We start from the raw sequence: 26,766 nt of genomic DNA, 5'->3' as shown, positions 1-26,766 counted from the left end.
TCCGAGATATCCAAGGTAATGAGGATACTCGTGTGTTGCCTGAAGCAGACGACTTCAAAGTCTCATCAGAAGACAGTTGTCTGTATATTATACTTCCGGTTACATCCTACCGAGCACTTGTTGACAATGTTCAGCCTGCAGCTCATTTCTTCATCGAACATCGTGAAAAAATAACTAGTTCTTCTTGAAGAAGATTAATATTTTATAAAATCATTTTCTTCGTTAAGAAAAGTTTAGAATGAATGCATGAATGGCTGACTTACTTACTTACTTACTTACTGGCTGGCTGGCTGGCTGGCTGGCTGGCTGGCTGGCTGGCTGGCTGGCTGGCTGGCTGGCTGGCTGGCTGGCTGGCTGGGGGGTTGCAGTAGTACATTATGTCGCAATATCTAAAAAGATTCAGGAATCAATCGTTAGTGCCCACATTGGAGCCCCACTCGCCCCTGCCCACACTGGAGCCCCACTCGCCCCTGCCCACACGCCGCTAGAGGGCGCTACACGTCCCCACTCTGGTGGGAGTCGCTTGCCCCCCCCCCCCGGGTAGGTAGAGTACCAGTGTGTACTTAGTGTGATCAGGTGTTCATATTGACTGATTGCTACTAAACCTACTCATTTGACCCCTCAGACATCTCCCCCTCTCTACTCTCTATATCACTGATTTAAAACCTCTCTTTACTGAATACGATTAGAGTTGACACTCTGCTGCCGCCGCTGCCGCTGCCGCTGCTGGTGTGGTGTTGGTTTATGTACATCATGTCGCGTGCTAACAGGTCGCATCCTCTTTACTGTAAGATGTATCACTAATGAAGTGTTAAGTCACCCTCCTTCAAAAGACTCAGCGCTTATTAAGTGATTTCTCAGAAGCGACAAATCAGAGAGAGAGAGAGAGAGAGAGAGACAGAGAGAGAGGAGAGAGAGGGAGAGAGGGAGCAGCTGATTATCAGGGGCACGGTCGCTTAATTAGCCATCGCGCACCTGTTATCTGTCTCCCATATACTCGCTTGCCGCAGACACGTTCTTCCTCTAGAAATGAGTGAAATAATTGGCAATATCAAAATCCAATAGCGTCCAGTGCAGCAGCAAACATGGCGGCTAGTTATAGGCCCAAAGCGCCCTGGCTTACTGTGAGGCCCAATCATATCCAAAACTTGCCCTATTGATCCCATAGTCCAATCCTCGCTAACCAAGGACGGTGTCGATGTACCTCGCTAACCAGGGACGGTGTGGATACCTCGCTAACCAGGGACGGTGTCGATGTACCTCGCTAACCAGGGACGGTGTGGATACCTCGCTAACCAGGGACGGTGTCGATGTACCTCGCTAACCAGGGACGGTGTCGATGTACCTCGCTAACCAGGGACGGTGTCGATGTACCTCGCTAACCAGGGACGGTGTCGATGTAAGACGTGTAATTAGTATATACTGGGTGACACTAGACCGGTAACGCCCTGTGACTGACTGAAACTCTGCAGTCTAACATTACACGATAGTCACGAGCTTACCTTCCATTTTACCTCTCTCGTCTCACACATTTATCTCTGACTATTTGATGCTTACCGATAAAAGGTAAGATTAGTAGAGCGAATGGTTCCATTAGAGCGGCCGTCTACGGGGGTTTTACCATCATTTCCGAGTCATTTCGAGGGAAATGGTTTTTTCTGAACGTATATAGATTTTACAGTTATGTTACCTAGAACACTGTTGATTGTGTACTATTTGAATGTACGCAGACGATTACATCGAATCAAAGACCGAAAGTAGAAAATCGACTGTCATTTCGTCGATGGTAGAAAGACTTATGACGGATGTCGAAGCTCTTATATCGTCGGATAAGTTTGAAATCTTTAACACGCGAATCGTTCCCATTTTTATTTGCTAAGTTGCCTCCAGTAATATTACGCTATTTCCATCATTTGATAGTAATTAAATATGGCCGTTTCCTTTTCGCGTGTCCGCCCGATGTAAAAGGTTTGCTCCTCGCGTGTACCGGTATCTCGGAACGATAAAAGTCGTGTAATCACCGTAAAATGCGCTGTTGCTCCTCGCGTGTGCTGGTGTCTCGGAACCGATGAAAAGTCATGTAATCACCGCGAGATGATGTCAATCGTTTTATTGCGCGGTTCATTTCACCGCAACAGTGACTTCAAACACAAACCGCACTCTACACACGTCACAGATTGCATCCATCACCGCTACTCGTGGATACACAGTCAGACTATGCGCCCCTCTCTTCACTCCCCGCTCCCCGCTCCCCTCTCCCTCCCCTCTACCGCGTTTGTTCTGTAAATATGAAAAAATTCATTGTTGAATTCTATATTTCATTTTCAAGAGCAGCTGCAATGTCTGCAACAGTAGCAGCAGCAGCAGCTGCAATGTCTGCAACAGTAGCAGCAGCAGCAGCTGCAATGTCTGCAACAGTAGCAGCAGCAGCAGCTGCAATGTCTGCAACAACCTCCACTATAATTTCTGCGTCACCTCAACTCGAAAAACGTTTAATTTAGTTTTACGGTCGCCCAATCCTGGAAATTGAATATATGATCTAATTTATATATTCGAGCCGACGGACGGACGGACGGACGGACGAACGGACGGACGGACGGACAGACGGACGGACACCCTCAGTGTGGTCGACAATCCATACATCAGAAACGTTTGGTTTAATAAGATTCAATCAGGATTCACATCAAATTGCATGAAACCGCCATTACCGGAAGAAGCCGCCATTACCGGAAGTTTATCGACTGTAGCAATAGAAGCAATAGCTCACGATTTACTAAACGTTCAGAAATATGAAAATATCATTTCATAGCAGCTAAAAACCAGCAGATTGAGGAGGATAAAAAATCGGGCTGGGATGGTGGTGTTGAGTGTGAAGAGACTGCATGATTCACTATCTAATAGAATTTATTACCGATACTACGAACCACGAGAATAGTAACTAGTAACGTCTATTGTTATTGGGCCAACGATTTTAGAAAGTCTCCTCATTTTGAGTGTTTCATAATGTAATATTATCTGCCTCTATTCACACAGTTACGATCGGGAAGAGGGAAGTTAATAGTTTGGTGCAGTAAAAAGCTTCACTATATCCGCGTAATGGATGAGTAATAGCTATTGGGAGCCGTGTTATAGTGTGTACACTAGTCCATACAGTAATCCGTTACGACACGCTATGTACCCAGACAATAGAATACTGCATGTTTACTGGACACAATGTTAATCCTTTTCGCCGAATTAAGCTTAATTGATTTTATTAATCTCTCGTGTTGTGTCTCGGAGAAACAGATTTCATTAGTGTCGAGTTTAATATCCAATATGGCCGCCATCATCTGAGCAGCAGATTACAATAGATGCTTAAACCCTGGGTCCAGGCATACGACATACGACACACGACAAGTGACATGAGACATGAGTCTGATCATTGTTTTGGTTTTATTTGTCTCCACGCAAACCCTACTACTACTGACATAAGACATTAGACAAAAGTCAATTTTTGGTTTCAACCGAAAGACCAAGACTCGGGCAGAATTCGACTGAACGTATTTGGAATACAAACTGTCTGATCGAAACGAAGAGACCATTCGAAACCTGTCCACGAAACGGCGACTGTTGGAGGTTTATTTCTAAAGTGCAGTTCAACCTTTCCTCATTTTAAAACTCTTGATTCAAACACGTTTTTAATTGAATGAATTACGAACCGGTTTCTATTTAACTCGAGTCAACATCAAACTGTTTTATCAATATTGACTCGTTCTAAAACCGATCGATATTCTATTTATTGATTGAATTATAATTGCACTTCTGTAAATATGTTCTGCACACAAAACGTCATGTTTTTATACACCGGAAGCGACTATAAATACGCCATATTGGAATTATGTAACGAGGTTTTGAATGCGCAGAATCTGTACAAGTCTCCGGTATCGAATCGTCACGAGGTTTCATTCAAATAAATCGACCGTGAATTCTGTATCAACACAGCTGCCGCCATATTGTGACGTCACGACGCGCTCGCTAATTGGAGGTGTGAAAATATACCTGCATGCATGGGTTTTATCGATCGCGAATTTTAACCGCATTCTCTATGCGTGTCGTTTAGACGGGGGTTAAGCAAGGTTCAAAGTTTGGGTAGGACAATTTCAAGCACAGCTGGGTACGGGCCGTATTTGTTAAGTTGTGATAATTAAACCCACTCGGGGGTCATTTACATAAAACTGGTCGGACACATGGTTAGTTGTGAAGTACACGGTGAAGGATACCCACTGTTAGTGGCCTGGTGGATTCCCATAGCAAGATTGGGCCATAGCGACGCCTTCCTACACCAGGGGGTCCGATATGTTCCTTAGTACACCGTGAGTTAGCTCTGCGTGTTGCGAGTCTCAATAGTTCCTATTAATAGTGTCCTCCTTACTCGCTTTAACAATAGAACTTTAATGGCATTAAGCTAGCGCCGTTAAATACCAGACCAGGACAATTCAGTAATTTTTGTAATAGACTCAGAGCGTTAACTAGGTGGGCGGGTCTCTGGAGCAGGCGTTTAGTCAGTGTTGGAGACGCCGGTTTTTAAGACGGTCACACGGCACACAATATCTCTCTCTCTCTTCTCTTAGTGATGACGTTACGGCGTGGTGACCGCATTACACAGATGGTCGTCTATTTAACACAGCATCCACCGGTCATCTAGCAACCACGTATATTACTATGACTACCACGTTTTCTCGCTGATATACAACAACAGGACTCATTCAGTCGTGGTTTAAAGTGGTTTTAAATCTTGTTGTTGTGATATTGAAGTCTAGACTGGTCTTAACATCACATAGATAGAACTAAAATCAGCTTAGACTGGTCTTAAATTGGTATACAAGCATAATATTGGTTATAGAACTAAGATGAACTTAAACTGGTCTTAACTTGTATATGTAATCGGGCCCAGCTTTAAGATAAATTAAATATCTATCTACAAACATAATGACATCTCTTGAATATCATCATCATTATCTGATTATAGTATCATCACCTGCCCTGGCAGTCGAGTTTCACCTGCTCACCTCATTAGAACCTTTTGTGACAATTGTGAAATCTCAAAATCGTTTGCTCTGATATTTCAATTGATATATCGTCCGGTATTCTAGTGTTCAAATAACATTCAAACACTGTGGATGTGTTGTGGGAGAGGCAGGGAGGGATAGCTGATAGCTGTTTTATATCGGGGGAGGGGGAAGGGAGGATGTCGTCTATTCTCGGCGCTCAGATTTTACATTCTATCAAATGTACATCAATTATTTAGTTTTCCCCCCGCGAGAATTCGACCACAAATCCCTCAAATCTACCTTGACAAATTTATCAATTCGTCTAGAAAATTGTAGTAAGGACGTGGCAGGAGTTTACAGCATAGACGCGTTAATATGGAACTCATTCGACTGGAATGTGTATCAACGCGTTGAGAGAATGTATCCACATGTATCCACTGAGGAGGAACTGTCTATCCACCGCGCTGCTGTATCCACTCAGGTATGACGTCATCGTCCTCTCGGGTGGCTAATATAACCGATAGGTGTTTATTTTTTATGTATATGTTTATAGTGGCGATCGATATTAAACTACTCCGGTATATTCTATATGCAGTCTACGTGTTTAAATCATTACCTTGTATTTTTGACATTTAGGATTTTTTTTCTGATTTTGTCAATAATGTATCGGTTTAAACAGGAAATATAGAATTTAAGGGCGTTGGACGTTGATGTAAGTACCTGGTGCTGCTGCTGCTGCTGCTGCTGCTGCTGCTGCTGCTGCTGCTGCTGCTGCTGCTGCTGCTGCTGCTGCTGCTGCTGCTGCTGCTGCTGCTGCTGCTGCTGCTGCTGCTGCTGCTGCTGCTGCTGCTGCTGCTGCTGCTGCTGCTGCTGCTGCTGCTGCTGCTGCTGCTGCTGCTGCTGCTGCTGCTGCTGCTGCTGCTGCTGCTGCTGCTGCTGCTGCTGCTGCTGCTGCTGCTGCTGCTGCTGCTGCTGCTGCTGCTGCTGCTGCTGCTGCTGCTGCTGCTGCTGCTGCTGCTGCTGCTGATGCAAAGTGATACGTTTTCTATTGTTATTCGATACTAAATCGAACTGTAAAGACATCTCGAATTATCACGGCTTTTCTCGTAAATTGGTCACATGATCCTCTCTTTACCAATTCATAAAACAAGGTTTAACGAAGTAAACGAATACAAACTGACAGACAGTGACAGCAGCGACAGCAGCGACAGACAGCAGCCGTAACACTGTCGCTCACTCCGCTTGTGACACCATTATAATCATACAATCCGTACTGGAATTCTCGTTACTATGGTAACATTCTGATAAATGTAACATTAAAAAAGATATTGCGAAATACCTGAGCTATAGTGCGTTACTAATTACAGGTGTCGTCTGACACGCCGGGTCAAGGTTATTAATTGCTAACACTCGGGCGGATGAGGCGCACAGGAGGGACTTCTGATAGCGAGTTTACTGGGAGGAATCGAACCCGGGACATCAGAGATGCGAGCTGTGCAAGTTACTGGTATCGGTTTCTTGATCGCTAACACGTGTTGGTAGGTGAGTCCCGGGTTCGAATTTATTGTTAAGACACGTGCCCGTTATGGCTCGGTAGAATGCGTCAGCCCCGCCTCAATAATTAGTGACGGTCTCGTTAACCCCACAGACAGACACAGACTCTGGCAGTCAATGGTTAGAGTATCGCGCATCCAGGGACATCTGTCATCATAAAGCTTTACAAATCTTCACGATAGACATAGAACTGATTCATAGCCCGAACACAGTGACAACTCTCACTACAGATCATCGTCACGTAGCCCGAACACAGTGACAGTGACAACTCTTACTACAGATCGTCGTCACGTGTGATATCTGTTGACAGTTCGAAACGTCACAGTGTATTTTGTTTTTAATTCTTAATAAATAGAATTCGAAGATTCGAAGAATCTGTTTAATTTTGTATAGCGGGTTTTACACTTACAGACTTTAGTTAGAAGATTCTTGTCGCAATCTGTGGATAGTAGCGAGTTGATCAGATAGAGAGGAGTCGATCTCTCTGGGTCATAAGCTACGAGTCGTATGTTAGATCAGCTCTGTATCGGGGGTAAATACAATAATTCAAACTAGATAAATCTGTATTTGATTCGAGTTTGTGCAGAGAATGTTCAGGTCATAGAAAACATGAAACGCAAACAAAATCCGACAGAACTTTGTAAAACATGAAACACGTGGCAGAAAATAGAATTCAACAACAAACGAGGAGTAAATAATACACCTCACAACAGAGACTTTTACTTCATCGCGTATAGTTTGACTGACACTAATTCAAAGAGTAAATATTACTCCTGGAGTGTTAAATAGATTTACATGCAAATATACTTAGTGTTAGAGTAAATCAATAACACAGTAGGAGGGTAACTGCTTATCACACTGACTGATAAACCACCACTAAACACACTTATCACCCTGACACATACGATAAGACTTTACATTATAGACCTGTCATTTTCGAGATCTTATTACGGAGCGATTAAACCGAGATTTGTTACTCCGTTTAAACCGCAGTAAGGAATTTAATTCTCTTTTCTTCCAAGTAAGTTTAATCCGTAGATTTTTCCTGATTAGGATTAACGCGTTACTCAACAGGCTCATGTAGCCTAGATTAACGCGTTATTTTGACAGGCACATGTGACCTAGATTAGTGTGTTTACCGACAGGTATTTATCGCTATTTAGTCTGTTATATAACAGATCAATTATACTTGAGTTAGAATCCGTTAATCCAGGAATAGATTTATTCTGTCAATCATCGCCTATACCTGTCACTAGGAGGTCGGTGTAACCCGACTCTTTTAGCAGAAGGGATTAGTGAAGTAACTCGTAACCCTGGATTAAACTACTGCATTTAGAAGGATTAACTCTTAGACGCAACCTATAAGAAAGTTTTACAACGGAGCTATAGAGAGATCGGTGAACAGAACTCTATTCAAAAAATGCAAACCTCGGCTTCCTCGGGCACCAAAATATAGAGACCAAGCCACACAATAACCCTAACCCTAGGTCCACAATAACCCTAACCCTAGGTCCTCCGTAACCCTAACCCTAGCTCCATCCACCATAACCCTAACCCTAGCTCGGCTGAGACTCGAACTCGGGTCTCTCACGTACCAAACCAGAGTGTCTACCACTAGACCATAGAGTTCTGGTGACTGAGAGTGTTGGGGAATTTGTCCGGTTAGTGTGGTTGACTGGTGACCAGTCAGGTGTGGCGACTCTATTTCACTAACAATACCCGCTATGATACTAAATGTACCTGCGATTAGGAGGGCAATTTATCGATTAAAATATATATTTTTAGGAAAACTAGGACATAACACAGATTCGAAATAATTTCATAAACTCTGAACAATATATTTTAGCTCGGAAGATCAAAGGTCTAATTATGAACTGATTTGAAAGTGAAACTCATAAAACTGATCTGAAATAACACTAGCTTCACGAACTATTTATCGGTGCGTTATAATCAGTGTATGTAATCAGGCATGTGATAGATCACACCGCGAGACATTCATAATTAAAACTAATTTCGATAATTTGTGTTCGTGATGAAACCAAAGAGAACCCTCCTCTCTAATACCACTAGTGATGTGCCATTTCCTGTCAGTTAGCTGTAAATTCTGCTCCGATGAACATTGAAGATGCATTGATGATGATAACATCATTATTTTCGGGTCGCGATAACAATGCGTTCATATCTAATTAATAATTATAACACCGTCTTGTGTCGCCATCTATCGATAATGACGTCATTGTTAAAGATGTTATTCTAGCCTGGTGAAGAGAGAAGAGGAGAGAGGAGGGAGATGAAGAGAGAGAGGAGAGAGAGAGGAGGGGAGAGAGAGAGGAGGGGAGAGAGGAGGGAGATGAAGAGAGAGAGGAGAGAGAGGAGGGGAGAGAGAGAGGAGGGGAGAGAGAGAGGAGGGGAGAGAAAGAGAGAGGAGAGATGGAAGGAGAGGAGAAAGAGAGAGGGGAGAGGAGAAAGGAGAGAGGAGAGAAGGTTGAGATAGAGGAGGTGGACTAGGAGAGAGTTGAGGGAGAGAGAAAGGATCGAGATGGAGATGGAACAGAGACTAGAGTTAGCGGGAGTGATTTTAATTAGAACAGTATAAGAAGAGAGAGAGAGCGGAATGTTGTGTATACTCAGTAGGGAGGCCACCTGGTATTGAAACCAGTTCGGTCTATATAAATAACACCCGGCCCGCTCAGCCCCGCTCGACCTCGCTCGCGTTTATATCATAACAAGTGAAATACTCAATTAATACACAGCGCAATATTGACTAATTCATTGGACTGGAGAGTTTGTTTTGACCATTAACACTTGACCATCTGGTTATAGAAATATAGCGTGAAATTCGCCCCTAAAACTTCTTACATGCATGAGATATAAGACACTAAGATATGCGATATTCGACTGCTGTATTTTCTTTGTGATTGGAGTTTAGAGAATGTTATATCAAAAGTTCAAAGGTTCGAATCAAGATGCATATTAAACATCTGGTGATAGATGTTTGAGATTTGAAGCCCTCAGGTAACGGTATTAGTACAACATCTCACTGACTCAACACGACAACACTGGACCAAAGGACTACAATATGTACACTGTCTCCTGAGAGTGACGTGTACAGAGGGGAAGAGAGAGAAAGAATCGGACCAGAGGCAGAGTGAGAGAGGACCAGCCATCTATACAGTGAGAGAGAGTTGGACAGTCCGCTGATGTACGAAGAGTAGCTTATCTTTCTGAACTGGATTATTTTTTCCAATGCCGTTAAACCCCTAACGCCCCTAACGCCCCAAACGCCCCTAACGCCTCTCTCATCATATCTCATATCAAACACTACTAAACTCGCCATTCTCTGACTTAACCGTGTTGTGTCCGTTCCTTCCGTCCTTGAATTACAGCGTCTTCAAAAGCGTCTTTCTAATCGGGTCTCAGATTCATCTCTAAGCAGCTATACCTTTCGGTGTCGTGACGTCATCGTGGTGCAAGGTGAAGGTCACTGGCGTTCAGTAATATCGGGTTATATGCTGCCGTGTTGAGATGAATCGAGCGGTCATAGAGGATTAATGCGAGGCCCCGAGGCCCCTTCAAATAACCTCCTCCCATCTCATCTACTGTGGAACTACGCGTATCCATTGTAACAACCCTGACTCTTTACAATCTCCAGACACAATTCAATATCAGGCGAAACAAACTTAAAATACAGTTTCACAAACTTAAGAATTCACTCTTTCAACTTTCTGCAGATCGAATTTAAATCCGTACAAACAAAGCGATTGAAGATTAGAGAATATTTCGGCGATGTTTTAGTCCCGGTTTGTTTCTATAGTGACGGAATATTTGATAAACATTTGTGCATCGTTTTTTCCTCAGTTTTATCAACACATAATGAGACGGAGAGAGAGATTGATACAGAGGCGACGATGCGAATATAATCCGATAGCAGACGATTTAACTTCAACCTTTTTTACAAACAAATCTCTTAATAGCGATTCGCTATTTTACAATGAAAGGTCAAGGTCGTTCACTGCCCAAAAAGCGGTCAAACAATCTATGTTAGATTCAACTCAATGATAAATTAATTATATTCTATTTGTGTTGATTCACATTATTATATAGTTAACCTATAGATATATTTCTAATTTATTTTAACCAGGGGGCGCTAAGTTGTAGTATAAGCAGCGACAGTAGGGTTAGAGCTCGCTTCAGTATCAAACACGTTAAAGAGAGACAGATTCAATCAATCTGCAGTTTGGTCATTTTTGCTTCCTTGGTTTCAGTATCCAAAACTAGCAAGGGATGTAAACCGATAGCTTTGAGGGTCAGGGTTAGATGTGTATACCCCCTGAACCTGTGGGCATCATCGCGATGACGTCACAATGCGAGTAGGTCACGTGACCTCACGCACGAGTGATTGCTGCACAGTTTTTTGTTGTCTGTTTAAATCGATTAGCGATCACGTGACGTGTTTGTATGTTTTACGAATTTGTGTACGGGTCATTTCACTCACGTGCCGCAGTAAGCTCAGCACCTCGGGGTTTGGAACAGACTATGAATAATGTATTCTTTGTATCGGTAACAAATGACGTTTTTTTTAAACGACAGAAATCAAATATTACTTTATTTTTATTCCCCGAATGAGAATATGAAATCTCTGATTATATTCCGGTAAATCAGAGGGATTTAAACAACTAGGATTAAATCTAACAATTCAGACGAGTTAAATATCTGATACTCTCATATTTATAGCTGTGTCTCTGAGCGGACGGAATTATTTGAAATGAGAGGTTGATCTGTTGTGAGGGGGTGTGGGGAGGGGGATCAATCGATATAGATATTGAAGGCTGTAGAGTGATACAGCAGTAGCCTCGAGGGGTGAGGGGGGATTGAGTAAGGGGGATGGGGTAAGCTGATTTCTACTTATCAAATAAATCATATAAGGTTTAGAGATTGATGCAGTTTGATGTGTGCTGTATTATAACGCTGCAAGGCAGGAGGGAGGCAGGGAGGTCGCGGGAGGCAGGGAGGTCGCGGGAGGCAGGGAGGTCGTGGGAAGCAGGGAGGTCGCGGGAGGCAGGGAGGTCGCGGGAGGCAGGGAGGGCCACGGGAGGCAGGGAGGGCCACGGGTAGCAGAGAGGGCGATGAGGTCATCGTGATGATATTCACATACTAATAAAACCGTTTCAAGTTACCTGATTTTATTCTTAACAATTTGATAAGTTTTGATGGAATATCAATAATCGTATCATATACGAGTCTCCGGTGACGTGGACCTCTTACATATCAGGCGCATAGGATGCTGTATTTAGACTAGTACCCGGAACTAGACTGGTAACCGGTATTTCCGCCGAATACCGGGCAAAGGTTAACTGCCAGCGTGTCGAAATTACTGAAATTTTAAGTAGCGATGTTTCCATTCTTAACTTCTACAAGGAAAACAATGACTGTCTTTACTGTTTCGACCTTGTGTAAACACTCAGACTTTTATTTGGATAGGATTTTTTTCCATTGGCGGTGGAGAATTTCTCGGAATTGTGAGAGACGGCTCGGGTATTATTATAACTCACAGTGTGTGTATGTGTGTGGTATTAGTGGAGCTGACATATCCCTCTCGACTCCTCTCAACTCAGTCAACTCTTTCAACTGGTCACATATAGATATGAAGTACCCTTGTTATTACTATAGCACATCCTCCTCTTTCTATATAAACTTCCTGCTTAGATATATTTACATCCCACTGACTGGTCAATCATCTGTCACCTGGATATCTAGGCCCGATAGTGGACACTGGTCATCCATAGACTGGTTACTGGTCATCTAGTCCGCGAGACTGGTCATCTCTAGACTGAGCCCTGGTCATCTATTCCACGAGACTGGTCATCTCTAGTCCTGATACTTTTCATCTCAAGACTGGCAACGGGCATCTCTAGACTGGATACAATTCGGCTAGACGAGTCTATTTGGACACTGGACATAAGTAATTAAACCAAAGTTTATCTAAATCCCACAGCGCATTGGACAATAGGTGTCAGCACCATCCACCCCCTCAGTTTTCTCACAGATAGGTTTAGAGCCAGTTTCGGTGATTCTAATTTCCTGGGTTGGACTTCAATATCTCAATTGTAACGAGACAAATTGATAGAAAACTTTAAAAGCGAGTTGTCATGTATTAGTCGTTGTGTGACCTTATTCGAGTTTTTCTTGTCGTATTTGACACCTTTTTACTGTAATGACTGGGTAGTAGTTCTTTAGACCGAGTGTCATCAACAATAGTCCTATTCACTATAAGCTTCCTTGTAAAGATCCTACATATTGTGGCTACGACAGGGGACATGAAATGCATGGGTGATTAAGAAAAAATAAAACGACGTTAATATGTCAGTCATTTCGGCTATTGTTCACTGACAGCCGGTGTTGAAAAGTTATTCGAAAATGCGAATAGTTAAAACCATAGGTGGGACCCAAGATTCCAATCCCTCCGAGGTGCTCTCCATAAAACCCTATTTGTCCAGTTTAATAAACACAATCTCGCCCGAAGCGATTCTTTCTCATTGTCGATACAGGTTAGTGTGGGATATTTTGTAGGATTTTTCCTGGACAAATTTTCCAACTAAAGCGAAAGAGGTGAGCCGAGCCGAGCCGAGCCGAGCTGAGCCGAGCTGAGCCGAGCCGAGCCGAGCCGAGTCGAGCTGAGTCGAGCCGAGCCGAGCTGAGCTTGTTAGTACGCACAACATTTTCAATTGTGATTGTTTTGATTTAGTGTAAATTTCGTAGCGGCAAAAAAAAAATCATGAATTCGATGAAAATTAAATCGTTCGTATTTTTAACACAACAAATTCAGTGAATGTTAAGAAAAATAGTTACAGTTTATAACTAGATTTTGTGTTAAATTACGAAGGTTCACTGAATAATTTCATCAGAAATGGGAGTGAATTCATCATTTACGGCTGCAGTTTTTGGGGTTCTTTTATAATGAGCTTAAAAATATCTTCTTTTTACTTGAATTTTTACATGAACATTTTGATATAGTATTATTTAATGTAAAATCCATTTACGTTGAAATACGTTGAAAGTGTGAAACATTAGAACGATTGAAACTGTCATCGAAATGGTAAAAACAAGAGATGGCACGATATTTGAGTAATTTTATACCTAAAGTTTGTTTGACTCTAAATGTTTAGATGTTTCACCGATAGACGATATTTTTAAATTGTTGCAATGTTTTAGTAAATTTCCTATTGACGCCTGGAGTTTATTTTAGTTTGTTACATTTCTAACAGTTTGAACCGGTGTTGAACACGTAATAAACACATCATGACGTCATTAGTTCTAACAGTTTGTCAACAATCAGTTAATTCATTGTTGTTGTTAACGCTATAATCACGTGTTTTATTAGAACAATCACTAATTTCATTCCTTAGCGACGACGTGTTTGAATACAATGAACGTTTTCACGTTAATTCCAACAATTAAAAATCATTGTACAAACCTTATACTGACACTTTCAGTTTGAGATAGGGGTTAAATTTAACGAATCTAATAACCATATAGTTTATATAAGATTATCGATTTGATAATCTCAGATTATCGCCGATTATCAAACCCTAGAAATGTAACGCATAGTTACGAATTGCTTATCTTATCTCGGCGTTGGATTTTACGCTCGTCGCTCGGTGATTGTATTATCTTATTTACTGTTTAGAATATCTGTTTTATATTTACGGAATTTATTAAAATGTATAGATTTTATAACACGAAGATATTTATAGGGATGAAATGTATTTAATTGTATTTATTCAGAAGAGTAAGTTGTACGCCTACTCTATCAGACTCTATCAAACTCTATAAAAACTGAGTGCGCCAGTTGAAAGAATTTTCTCCGCTACAATGCTTGAATAGAATATAAAATTTGACGGGTGATTCGTATAAATCTTGAACTTGGGTAAACAATAAATGCAGAAAATTGATAATATCTTTTTGAATGGCATTAGAGCTGTTATTTGGTTAGTCTTTGTTCGCGGGTTCCTATAGTCTGCTCTCTCTCTCGGGGCCCTGACGTGCGGCTATGTTGTTGAGTTATATAAATCAGATTTGTAAATACATTTTGCACTGCGGTAATATTTTCTAGTTCCAGATTCTGACGTCAGTTGCAGCACAATCTTACAGCGATATTGTCTCTATTTGCAGGTTCCTGATTCCCATACGATCCATTCGCGCCTCCCAACGATTATGACGAGCCGTGACGTCACCGCATAATCCACCGCTTTCAACGAAAGCGCCGTTAGTGATTGGCAGCTGTCAATGTTGGACTAATCGCAGCGCCGTCGATTTCTGACATGCCCACTTCCATCACAAAGGTGTGAGCTGCGCTCTTTACAAGCAGCTGAATTTGAGACGCTTCTAGGCATTTTCGCTTGGCGGATTAGGGATAGTGAATTCAACCCCCGAAATTTGTCCCATTCAAACACCGACAATTATACAGTGTGTACAGGATTTTATAGAACTCGTTCCACCGCGTATTAAAACACATTATGGATATGGAAAACTATACTTCATACGGATTTAATACATTATAAACAGAATATTTACGCGTGGACTAAACTTTATTACGCGAGTAAATTAAATCGTGAGTATTAATCGAATGAATTAGTTAAAGGAACGATGTCGAACTCTGCGAAGATGTGGGTTAACACGATGGATGTGTTAGTATTATTAGTGTTGATGTTTACGGGATCCTCACTCGCCGGTGCCGGTTCGGATCAACCCCGTAAATGTCAAGAAATAACGATCCCGATGTGTCGGGGTATCGGGTATAATATGACATTCATGCCCAATCAATTTAACCACGATTCTCAAGACGAGGCCGGTCTGGAAGTTCATCAGTTTTGGCCGTTAGTCGAGATTCAATGTTCGCCGGATTTACGGTTTTTTCTGTGCAGTATGTACGCTCCAATTTGTATGACGAATTATCACAAGAATTTACCTGTTTGTCGGTCAGTTTGCGAGCGGGCCAAATCGGGATGCGCGCCGCTAATGCGACAGTACGGATTCGCCTGGCCCGAACGTATGAGATGCGAAAATCTACCTTTATACGGGGATAAGGACCAGTTATGTATGGATTTCAATACGTCGAGTCCGACACCGGCGCCTAAACCGAAATACTACCCTGCACCGACCGTTACTCACGACCCGCTATCAGTATCTACCGTTAAAGGTTGTTCTTGTCGTTGTAACGATCCGATGGTTGAAGTCGTGGATGAAACTAGCGGCTATTATAACCGTATCACAACCGGAGGAGTCAAAAACTGCGTGAAAACTTGTCAAGGAACGTATTTCAGCCCCGAGGAGAAAACATTCGCGTCGTTTTGGATCGGTTTATGGTCGATTTTATGTTGTATCTCGACCTCGATGACCGTTAGCACATTTTTCATCGACATGCAGAGATTTAAATATCCGGAACGGCCTATAATCTTCCTGAGCGCGTGTTATTTTATGGTTAGTCTCGGGTATATAATCAGACTTGCTATGGGCCACGAGGCTGTAGCTTGTGACGGTCAGTTTATTAGATACGATACGACTGGACCTGCCGTATGTACTGTCGTCTTTCTGTTTATATACTTTTTCGGAATGGCGTCGTCGATCTGGTGGGTGATATTGAGTTTTACCTGGTTCCTGGCCGCTGGATTGAAATGGGGACAGGAAGCTATCGCCAGCTATTCGCAATATTTTCATCTGGCGGCTTGGTTGATACCGTCTGTGAAGAGTATAGCAGTTCTAGCGATGTCGTCAGTTGACGGAGATCCGATCGCGGGAATCTGTTTCGTCGGGAATCAGAATCTCGATAATCTTCGCGGATTCGTTTTGGCTCCGCTATTCGTGTATCTAATCATCGGAACATCGTTCCTATTGGCCGGTTTCGTGTCCTTATTCCGAATCCGTAACGTTATTAAAGCACAAGGTGGACAGAAAACAGATAAACTGGAAAAACTAATGATCCGAATAGGAGTATTTTCGGTTTTATACACGGTACCGGCGACTATCGTCATCGCCTGCTACTTCTATGAACAACATTTTCGTGAAAGTTGGGAAACGAGTCACAATTGTCGGTGTCTGACAGCCGAACCGATCAGACCTGACTATTCAGTTTTCATGTTAAAATACTTTATGTGTTTAGTCGTAGGAATTACTTCAGGATTTTGGATTTGGAGCGGTAAGACTTTAGACTCGTGGCGACGGTTCTACGGCCGGCTGTGCCGACGATCTGTTTCTACTGCCGGTAGTCAATCTAGGATTAGTAAGTATAGCAACCCCAGTTATCACGGGAGTAAACAATTACCTTTAAGTCACGTGTGAAGAACAGTACCTCCGGTATAGAGGGCGCTGCAGTGTTGAGCCATATTACACAAAATTAATGCTCAAAAAACTATTTAAGATACTTATTATTTGTAATACCTCAGGACCTTGCTCAAAGTCAACCATCGGTTACCGGAAACAGGGTATTGTTTTCCTCAATCTGCCGCCAGGGGGCTTTTACAACGCGAATTATTGATATTGTCGTATTTATTATCATCAAAACATGTGTGAAATGATGAGATATATAAGAGAGTGATATATCGTGAAATGATGATATAATAATGAGATAGAGTGATATATCTGGTTGAGGCCAGTCATGATTTTTACAAACTACAAACTTTTTATATTAAATGTGTGAAGTCGCGTCAATGAACGATTTTTGGTCAGACTATTATATGTATCGTTTAGCTAATACACCACATACGTGGAGAGACAGAGAGAGAGAGAGAGAGGGAGAGAGAGAAAGAGAGAAGAGAAAGAGAGGAAGAGAGAAGAGACGGTTTAGCCTGTAGCGTGTTACTATTGTTATAATCTTAGAATACAAATCATTGTTCTATAGAAATAGACGACTTCAACTTTAGTTTGCAAAGTCTTGAGTTTCAGAGAATGTCCCTCTCTCTCCCTCTCTCTCCCCTCTCTCTCCCCTCTCTCTTTTCTTTACTGGCTTGAACAATTAATTATACCACGCACTCAAACGTCCTTTCACCAACGTTTATTTGTTAAACAGCGAAATGTATTTGACAAAATGAAAAGCTACTCGAGAACTCGTAATTCTAAAGGAAGTCCTCGTAGTGCATAGGAATTAATTGCTCTGTGAGACCAGTTGTGAGTGTGTGAGTGTGTGAGTGAGTGAGTGGGATTGAACCGAGCGGCGCTGTGTCAATTTGAATACTTCATCAAATAGATTTAAATCTTTACTTTATCAAAACTCATTAAAACATCAGATCTTCGCTTAAAAATCGATTGTTTGATGTTTTCTTTGTTCGATTCGAAGCCGCAAAAATGAATAACGAATTAAAAATTAAGATTAATCAGAAATTTCTGATGTATTTCTTTCTGATTTTCCGGTCTTAGTTTTAAACCCGTATTTTCTAACAGTCATCTTTAAACGTCGTATTAATTTCTAAACGCGCACAAACTAACTCGGGTTAAACCGGGTTTAAAACTAGGATAAACCCCTGGATTTATGATAAATACTGATGATGAACTCCAGGACTAGTCATTGTAATAATGAATGTATTGCGCTGCCTGCTATGAGTCACTCATATTTGCATGTTACTGACACATCTCTCCCTCGCTCGCTATCTCTCTCTGTCTCTGTCTCCGTCTTATGGAATTCTTGTCATTCCGCGATTCTCTTCGGAGTTTCCTCTGAAATCCATCCGTAAAATATCGGATACGACAGAGTAGCGGGGTCCGTATCAAGAGTAGCGGGGTCCAGCTCATTCACTCTCACTCACAATTCATCGCGTCGTGTCGCGTGTGTGTGAATCATTACTGCAGAAATATAGAAACTTATTTTAGAAATATTATCCACGATTCACGATATTTTCGACTTTCGCTAAAAATATCCATCGTCTTAATATAGAATCCGACAATAATAATGAAATACTTCCTTGAGTTTATTCAATATATCCTAATATTCAGGACTATTTACAACAAATAGATAAACGTGAAACTAGTTTTAAACTATTTTAGTTTAGAGCGATTTGTGAATTTTGACACTTTTTACTCGACTTAATTTTCTCATAATAAACCCTGCTCAATAAGTGAATTAGTAATTAACACTTTCCCTCCTAATTAACCCCCGTTAATGACCGTTATTTTTATAACTGATCAAATACAATCATAAACAATACATTTTATTTACAGCTGTCGTTACTAAGCAATCAAATTTTCACACTTACAACAATAGAAAACAATGTATGATTAGTAAGGCGTTAATTACGTCACTATCCGTAATAATCAACGAGTTAACCAGCAGGTCCCCCTAAAAAACACCCCTTATACCCCCCCAACAGTTTAAGGTACAATCAATCATTAGATTTATAATCTATACAGAAACCGAATAATGTGTATTTTATCGTGGGATTAATATTTGTGATAATCCGGTTTAACAGGGATTAACGTTAATCCGTATATACTACTCGGAACAATCCGGAATAAACAGGGATACTCTCGATTTAGAGCGAGAGTATAATTTAAACTGGGTATGAATATATTTGTTGCCTATTTTATTATATGTGATAGTTTTTTTGTGTAAAATTCTCTGAATGTCAACGCGCTATAAATTACATTGTTGTAAATAACAATTACATTGTTGTAAATATGTATAAATAACTTGTAAATTGAAATTCTTCCAGAATTTATTGAAATTAGTTATCGGGGTCATCATTGTTTTAATCGTGTCTTGATCGTGACTATTCAAAGATTAGATTTTACATCTCCTCAGCTATCTTCAATTCATGTTGTATTAAGATTGATAAATTCAATTCTCAAACAAAGCTTAAATAAGATAGTATGGAGATGTAAGTAATAAGTGTTTATTGTGGGTGGGTGGTGTAGTGTAAGGGGAGGGGGCAGGGGGATAGTAGTAAGTAATAAGTGTTTATTGTGGGTGGGTGGTGTAGTGTAAGGGGAGGGGGCAGGGGGATAGTAAGGGGGTATAAATGTTCTATGTAGAGGCGAATTGTGTCAAAGACAATCAATTAATGTAAACAGAAACAACTAAAACTTCTTTTCAAAAACATTTTGCATTTTTATGTTCATCAACAGCGGTTTATTCCGTGGATTAGAATTAATTATAGGATGTTTATTTTATTATTAGGAATCAAGCTTTCAACGTGTGCTGCCTAACTATTAAACCTAGGATTTAATTTGATCTAAGATTTAGATGCTCGTGCTGCCTAACTATTAAACCTAGGATTTAATTTGATCTAAGATTTAGATGCTCGTGCTGCCTAACTATTAAACCTAGGATTTAATTTGATCTAAGATTTAGATGCTGGTGTCGCGCTGTTCACTCACTATTCATTGATCGTTGTTACGTTTTTATATATTTCTCAATAATGGAATTTACTCGAAGTTTAACCAAATAGATACGAGTGTAATATAAACCGTACCACGTGACCGGAGTAACAGTGAAACGTGTTTGCAAAAATTGATCCTCGATATTTTCAAATATAAATCACAATAAATAGCAGCAGCAGCAGCAGCAGCAGTGAACCACACCTCCCCGAACAACTAGTGAAATTCAATAATCACATTTCAAAACTTGTGAATATATTTTCACCCGACCCCCTCTCCGTCCCTTCTCCTCACCCGACCCCCTCTCCCTCCCTTCTCCTCACCCGAACTATTCTACTGGAATAATCTGCCAGCTATGACAACTAACTACAGCCACCTTAAAAATAGAATCATTGATGAATGGTTGTGATGCGATGTACTGATATCAGAGAGGAATCTATTGATTTTTCACCTCTGTTAATTATCTGATGATGATTTGTACCAAACGAACTATTTCGCTCGCCAGTTGTTATATATTCAATAAACCGAATGAATTGAATTGATTCAGTCTTTGGTGTAAAGAACTTCAGTTGTTGTAGAAAAACCGATGTCATTAGAATTTTTATGTAGTTTTGACAATTCCCATTTCACCCCTGGTTTCCGATTGTTACCGTTGCTATGATACCTTATTTATTGAGTTAAGAATTATTTTTTCAACAATACATATCGTATCATAGCGACAGCAACAATCCCAAATTATAGTAGTTTGGAAATTTTCTATAGCAACAACAAAATTTTGGATTGAATTAATCTTGCCAGGCCTGGAGTTCATCTCCTCAGTACTCATCTGCCCCTCAACACCCCCAGACCCCTCAATACTCAGTTGCCCCTCAACACTCCGCCCCCCTCAATACTCAGTTGCCCCTCAACACTCCGACCCCTCAACACCCCCAGACCCCTCAATACTCAGTTGCCCCTCAACACTCCGACCCCTCAATACTCAGCTGCGTTTTCCATTCATTAGTATATATTAATGATATCTATAATAATTATGTGTTTGATCTAAAAATGTCTCCTGATGGCTGCAACATTTATATATATACATGTATACATGGATATAATGATGAGATGAGAAACCTGCTCTCTCTCCTCTCTCTCTCTCTCTCTCTCTCTCTCTCTCTCTCTCTCTCTCTCTTCTCTTCTCTCCAACTCTTTTAATCTCTTACACACAATATCACATCAACATCTAGCCCCCATATTGCCGTCGTCGCCGCCGCCGCCTAGGTAGATGCAAATTCCGTTACCATGGTTACCACACAGTTAGGAAATGTTAAGAAGGTTGAATAGTTAGTATAATATGTGAGTGTGTAGAGAGAGAGAGAGAGAGAGAGAGAGAGAGCGAGAGAGAGTGAGAGGAGGTGAAAATAATCAATCCTTCTAGATACATATAAACATCGAAACATCTTAGATTGAATTAAATCCGTAAAATCTAATCTTGAAACAACTACAGGTTGTTTTATAAAGTTACAGGGGTCAGTTGCACTTAGATTAAAGACCAGTTTAAAACTATTTTCTTTCTAAATCCAGTCTAACAACGTAAAACGAGTCTTTTGATAAATTCTGGACCTAAGTCTCCTACAACTGTGCAACTGGGTCCTGGTGATAATTTGGGTTGTAATCGCTGAATGTCCGGTTCTTCTGTGAAATGTATTGTTTGTAAATTTTCAATTCGCATTGGAGTAGCAATATCATTGTGTGGTCCTCGCTAGCCAGAGTAAGTGTTTTACTACTAACACCGTCCCTGGTTAGTGAGGATCGCGTCATTTTCAAAGCATAATAATAAGACGTTGTATGGTGAGTGTGTGTGCAGGTTCTTCCGATGTGAAGTATAAAATACTGTCGCCGCGGAGTAATGTGTATGTCGTGTCATTTCTGTGTTAAACTCGGGAGTAAAATTAAATCACGAGAAGACGTGATGTCCCTTAAAACAGTTCAATTCTGTACATAACTAATATACATATATATACAATCTGAATATACAATCATAGATAAATAGTGTACATTAATGAACATGAAGTTGTATAAACGAGAAATAGAGTCACATGTAAATAGAAATATTGTGTTTTTATCAGAAAGAGATTCTTTCGCAATTTGAAATAGAAGTTTGCAATTAAAAAGAAAACATCTTCCAATTAGAAATGGCTTATCTATTTATGTATTTGACTGCGTCAAATAATTACGATTATCAATATAAAGCGTTGATTTGTATTTGTATTTGCCGGAAGTAGCTGGGAAACTTCGAAAAACGATAGAAAAAATGTTAATGAAAATCTGATCTCTGAAGAGTTATAATAATGATAATAATATTCCCGAACTGACAACTGGTCGGTTTCTCTTGATACACAAACTGTATCTGATACACAGTTGTGTGCGTGTATCAATGTGTGAGATACTTTTTATATCTGTAAATATTCAACTATTTTATGAAATTAAAGTCTAAATCGGTATAAATTATTTACATCTGTTGTTTGTTTGTTGTGGTGAGGAGGATATGGACGAGCACTGCTGAGGAGGAGAGGAAGGAGGAGACGAATGTCATTAATTATTTCCCCGAGTGTTTAAACGTTTTGCAAGAGGACATTATGTTTACCGAGATGAGGAGGCTTTTTTTTTAGACATGCGGTCAGAATCTCAACCCCTCTCATACGAGTATGGCATTGTAGGTGGCGCTGGAGGTAAGATTGTAGGTGGCGCTGGTAGGTATATACATTTTATTGATAAAGGTACCTGGTAAGTAACATAAAACAATTGGTCACGTGACAGCGGTAGAAAATGTCGAATGAATGTATAACTGAAGCTGAATAAGAAATGTTTTAAAACCTATATTCAGCGCTGGTCCAAACCTACTCCTACAAAACCAGCCATACTACATACATTAGTTATACCGATTAAAAGCATCTCAAAACACGCGTCAAAAGAGTTCATGAAATCTTCATATATCTAAATGATTTAAGCAGGTGAGAGTTTGATGTGGTGGCAGTCGATCAGCAGCAGTCGGCTCGAACTAAAGCTAGAGTGGAGTGAGAGGTTTAGGTCTAGTATCACTTGTGAGAGGTTTTGATCAATTTGTCTCTCAATACTTTCTACCTATCTGTCAAGTAAGTAAAGCTGGGTATTCATATAGATGTCAGTTATACATTGGGGTACACTTGACTGACTTGATTACCGTTTAATCGCGAGAGTATAGAGAGACTTACTTACTCCCGGTGTATATTTACATACTCTCTCTCCCCCTTTCTATTACTAGTTTACCGGTTTAGGTCTAAAGATCGTGTAGTTACACTATTCTGTCCACTCCCAATTTGTACACATAAGTTTTCCAATTTAAAATTCTTTGATGCAATGATTGATCACTTTTCCGTGTGTTTTTTGTGTTAATTCCTCTCGAGATTTGTCTAAATTTCAGGAGATTCGGGAATGGACTATAGGATCACGGTAAACTAGCTGGTATCAGGGTCTCAGACAGGGAACTATTAGCCTGTTTATGAGGGCTGTGTTGGGATGGCAGACTAGTGGACTGTTTAAACTGGGAAATTCAGAGGAGATGAGGCTGTGAGATTGGACAGACTGATAGGCTGTGAGGCTGAGACAGCGAGGTTGTGAGGCTGGGGGTAGAATGCGAGGTTGTGAGACTGTGAGACTGTAAAGCTGGGAGACTTGGAGGTGAGGCTGAGGGGAATGCGAGGTTGTGAGGCTGGGGGGGGGGGAATGCGAGGTTGTGAGGCTGGGGGTAATGCGAGGTTGTGAGGCTGGGTAGAATGCGAGGTTGTGAGGCTGGGGGTAATGCGAGGTTGTGAGGCTGGGGGGGGTGGGGAATGCGAGGTTGTGAGGCTAGGGGTAGAATGCGAGGTTGTGAGGCTGAGTAGATATATATGTTGTCGCAATCTATATGACGATGGTATATCAACATTGTTCGATCTTACAGATCGACATCAGTAAACCGGTACTCATTCAGCAGCTCGATGTAGCTCGGCACCAGTCACTGTGTGTTGTCGGTGCCTTGGGCAAAAAATCCTTTTTCCCGCTCAATTATGACAGAAAGCAGCAACTTTCACTATGCACAAAGCTCTTAGCTGAGTAATTATCAGGGAGAGATGGAATCGTCAATGTTAAACTGATACGATCTATATTCGACATACGACATTCTATATTCGACATTGAACTGATACACCTGAGACATTCACACTACTGCTGTCTACACGTGTAAACGCCCTAGTTTCATATAAAACTCGTGGATAGTTTTATCGATTCGTAAATCTGCTGTTTTAAAACAACACAGTACGACACTGGCCTTGACCTTAGTTCAAACAAATTTAGACTTTATTACATCGCAATTCTATTTTCGAGTAACATCGCCTGCCAGGGTAACCTCGCCTGCCAGGGTACACCACGTTCTATACTCTTCTATACGTGAAAAATGTATCGATTTCTTTCTATTTGTTCGCGTGCTGTTCATTACGTAACGACTACTTCCGGTCCGGATGTAGAATTATTTGCTGCTTGTGACACGTACTGTGGTAAGCGAGTATCGCCCCGCGGCAATGTCAGCTGCACCTGCGCGCAGGTGTCGGTATGTAATACGGTTTAACTAGCGATTCATCCGCCATATGTAATTATATACCGTAAATTATGGCTTCCTTGTCTTCATATTGTGACACAACTAACAATAGATTTTACACCGGAGTCTCTACAATAAACCGTCGGTGTTAACCAAGGTGAAATAGTGGGAAAACTACCATAAGACTGAGTTATCAACTCGGGTCTGACCAATGTGGGGTCTTACAAAAAAATTGTGGGTGTTAACCAAGATGTTTATAATGGGGTAACTAAAAGGTGATGGTCTCATTAACTGGATTTTACCAATAGACTTACTGGGATCTGAGCATTGAAAGGGGGTACCAGTAAGCTGTGGGTCAAAATCACAGGTCTGTGCCTCATTCTAATCGGGAGCCTCGAACTTTGTGACCAGAAGTTTGAAGTTTAAGTTAGTAGATGTTCTTGGTTATACGTTTCCCGACGATCTTCGGGTAGAATTCATTCTCTTTAAACGTTTCTTCTTTAAACGTTTCATGTTGTACGATGATTATAGGCTTCGTGCGGAAGATTTACAGATTTATAAGAATTGATGGATTGATTCGGAGACACCTCAGTAATCGGCTTACTAGACTGCCCTTATAGTCCGCTATACCTGCCACTACTGTATGACCCATAATACAGGCCTGGTTCTACAACCACCCAACTGATTTGTATTTGTAAAGGTTTTTTGTAAGGCTCCGGTTAAGCGGGAAACTCAACTAAACGCGAACAATGAACGAGTGGATACTACTATCGTGGCTGCCGTCACGGGCGCCTCCGGGTATTTAGAGTAATGAATAACATTCTATTTATTTTTATTCGAATTCATTTGATTTTAGTAGTTTTTATCTATAATGTGACGAGAGATGATGACAGAGAGAGAGGAGAGAGAAGAAGAGAGAGGAGAGATGGAGAGAAAAGGAGAGAGAGGAGAGAGGAGAAATAGAGAGAAAAGGAGAGAGAGGAGAGAGGAGAAATAGAGAGAAAAGGAGAGAGAGGAGAGAGGAGAAATAGAGAGAGGAGAGAGAAGAGATGGAGAGAAAAGGAGAGAGAGAGGAGAGAGAAGAGGAGAGAGGAGAAATAGAGAGAAAAGGAGAGAAGAGGAGAGAGGAGAAATAGAGAGAAAAGGAGAAAGGTACGATAGGCTGAAATACCTTTCACGAACAATAATTTAAATTATCATGAGGCATATGAGAAATGTCAAAGACAATCAAATCAACATCACATGTATATATATAGTAAATATATATCACGTAATGATTTCCCAATTATTGATGGAAACAATGAATTACGACTAGAAATGGATTGCGGAGGTTGAATATTGTTAAAACTAATAACAAAATGAACCCAGACTCAGGTGTGTGATAATTAAACGCAGGTGTGGTGTGTGGCAAGGTGATGTAGTGGTGATTGCACTATTGTTTGTAACGGACATCAATTATCAGCGGCCATTATTGTCACGTGTTACTGACACGTGACCTACCACCAGTTTTGATTGGTCAAACGTAACAGTAGCAGCACTAATTACCGACAGAAACAAACAGAAAATATGAGACAATATCAAATCTATATGAAAGTTTATGTTTCATGTATCATTTTTTATGACAAACATTTGACCAAATGAACTTCGTTTCGTGTTTTTTTTAATTTAATATTTTCCACCTGAAACTGGATGAAATGGATGAACTGATTTCCGTAGATCCTCCTCCCCGCACCTCCCCGCACCTTCCCACACCTCCCTTCTTCAAACACGGAGGTCTATAACCTCAAACTCTCTAATAGATTTTATCTGCTCAAACAACATCAGCACCGATACCAATAATTAAGTGCTTTCACCAAAACGCACAAAATTCGAATAAGATGGAAATAGATTTTTTGCTACAATTTCCAGTAGCAGCAGCAGCAGTAGCAGCAGCAGCAGCAGCAGCAGGAGCAGCTACTATACCTCGCGAATGTGAGACCAGCAGCAAATTGTTATTACTGGAGTGTGAACGCACCAGCTTATCTTTTGTTTTCTTGGCAATTATCGGAATTCAATTTGTACTGGGACACACACACACAGAAATAACTTGTCTCTCTTTCTCTCTCTCTCTCGTCTGCGCACTATGACATATAACGTGTGGTATATTCGCGAATACAAAACTACAACAATTTGTCTTCAATTCTTTAAAACCATTTCAATCTTAGACGAAACGAACTCCAA

The 26,766-nt window shown here is 40.9% G+C and overlaps 1 protein-coding gene across 1 annotated transcript; it reads left to right on the top strand.

The window, feature by feature from the left end:
- Nucleotides 1-15,231: 15,231 nt before the first annotated feature.
- LOC141915101 (frizzled-5-like) lies at nt 15,232-19,494 on the top strand. The gene has a single exon (XM_074806505.1). It carries the CDS (start codon nt 15,249-15,251, stop codon nt 16,920-16,922), a length of 1,674 nt encoding a protein of 557 aa, XP_074662606.1. The 5' UTR covers nt 15,232-15,248; the 3' UTR covers nt 16,923-19,494.
- The last annotated feature ends 7,272 nt before the right edge of the window (nt 19,495-26,766 follow it).

The sequence above is a fragment of the Tubulanus polymorphus genome, chromosome 1 (genome assembly GCF_964204645.1).
Source record: "Tubulanus polymorphus chromosome 1, tnTubPoly1.2, whole genome shotgun sequence".
Classification (NCBI taxonomy): Eukaryota; Metazoa; Nemertea; class Palaeonemertea; order Tubulaniformes; family Tubulanidae; genus Tubulanus; species Tubulanus polymorphus.
This window is presented reverse-complemented; position numbering and strand designations above follow the sequence as displayed.

Coding starts and splice junctions, on each gene's coding strand:
- LOC141915101 (XM_074806505.1), top strand. CDS start 15,249: ATGTGGGTTAACACGATGGATGTGTTAGTATTATTAGTGTTGATGTTT.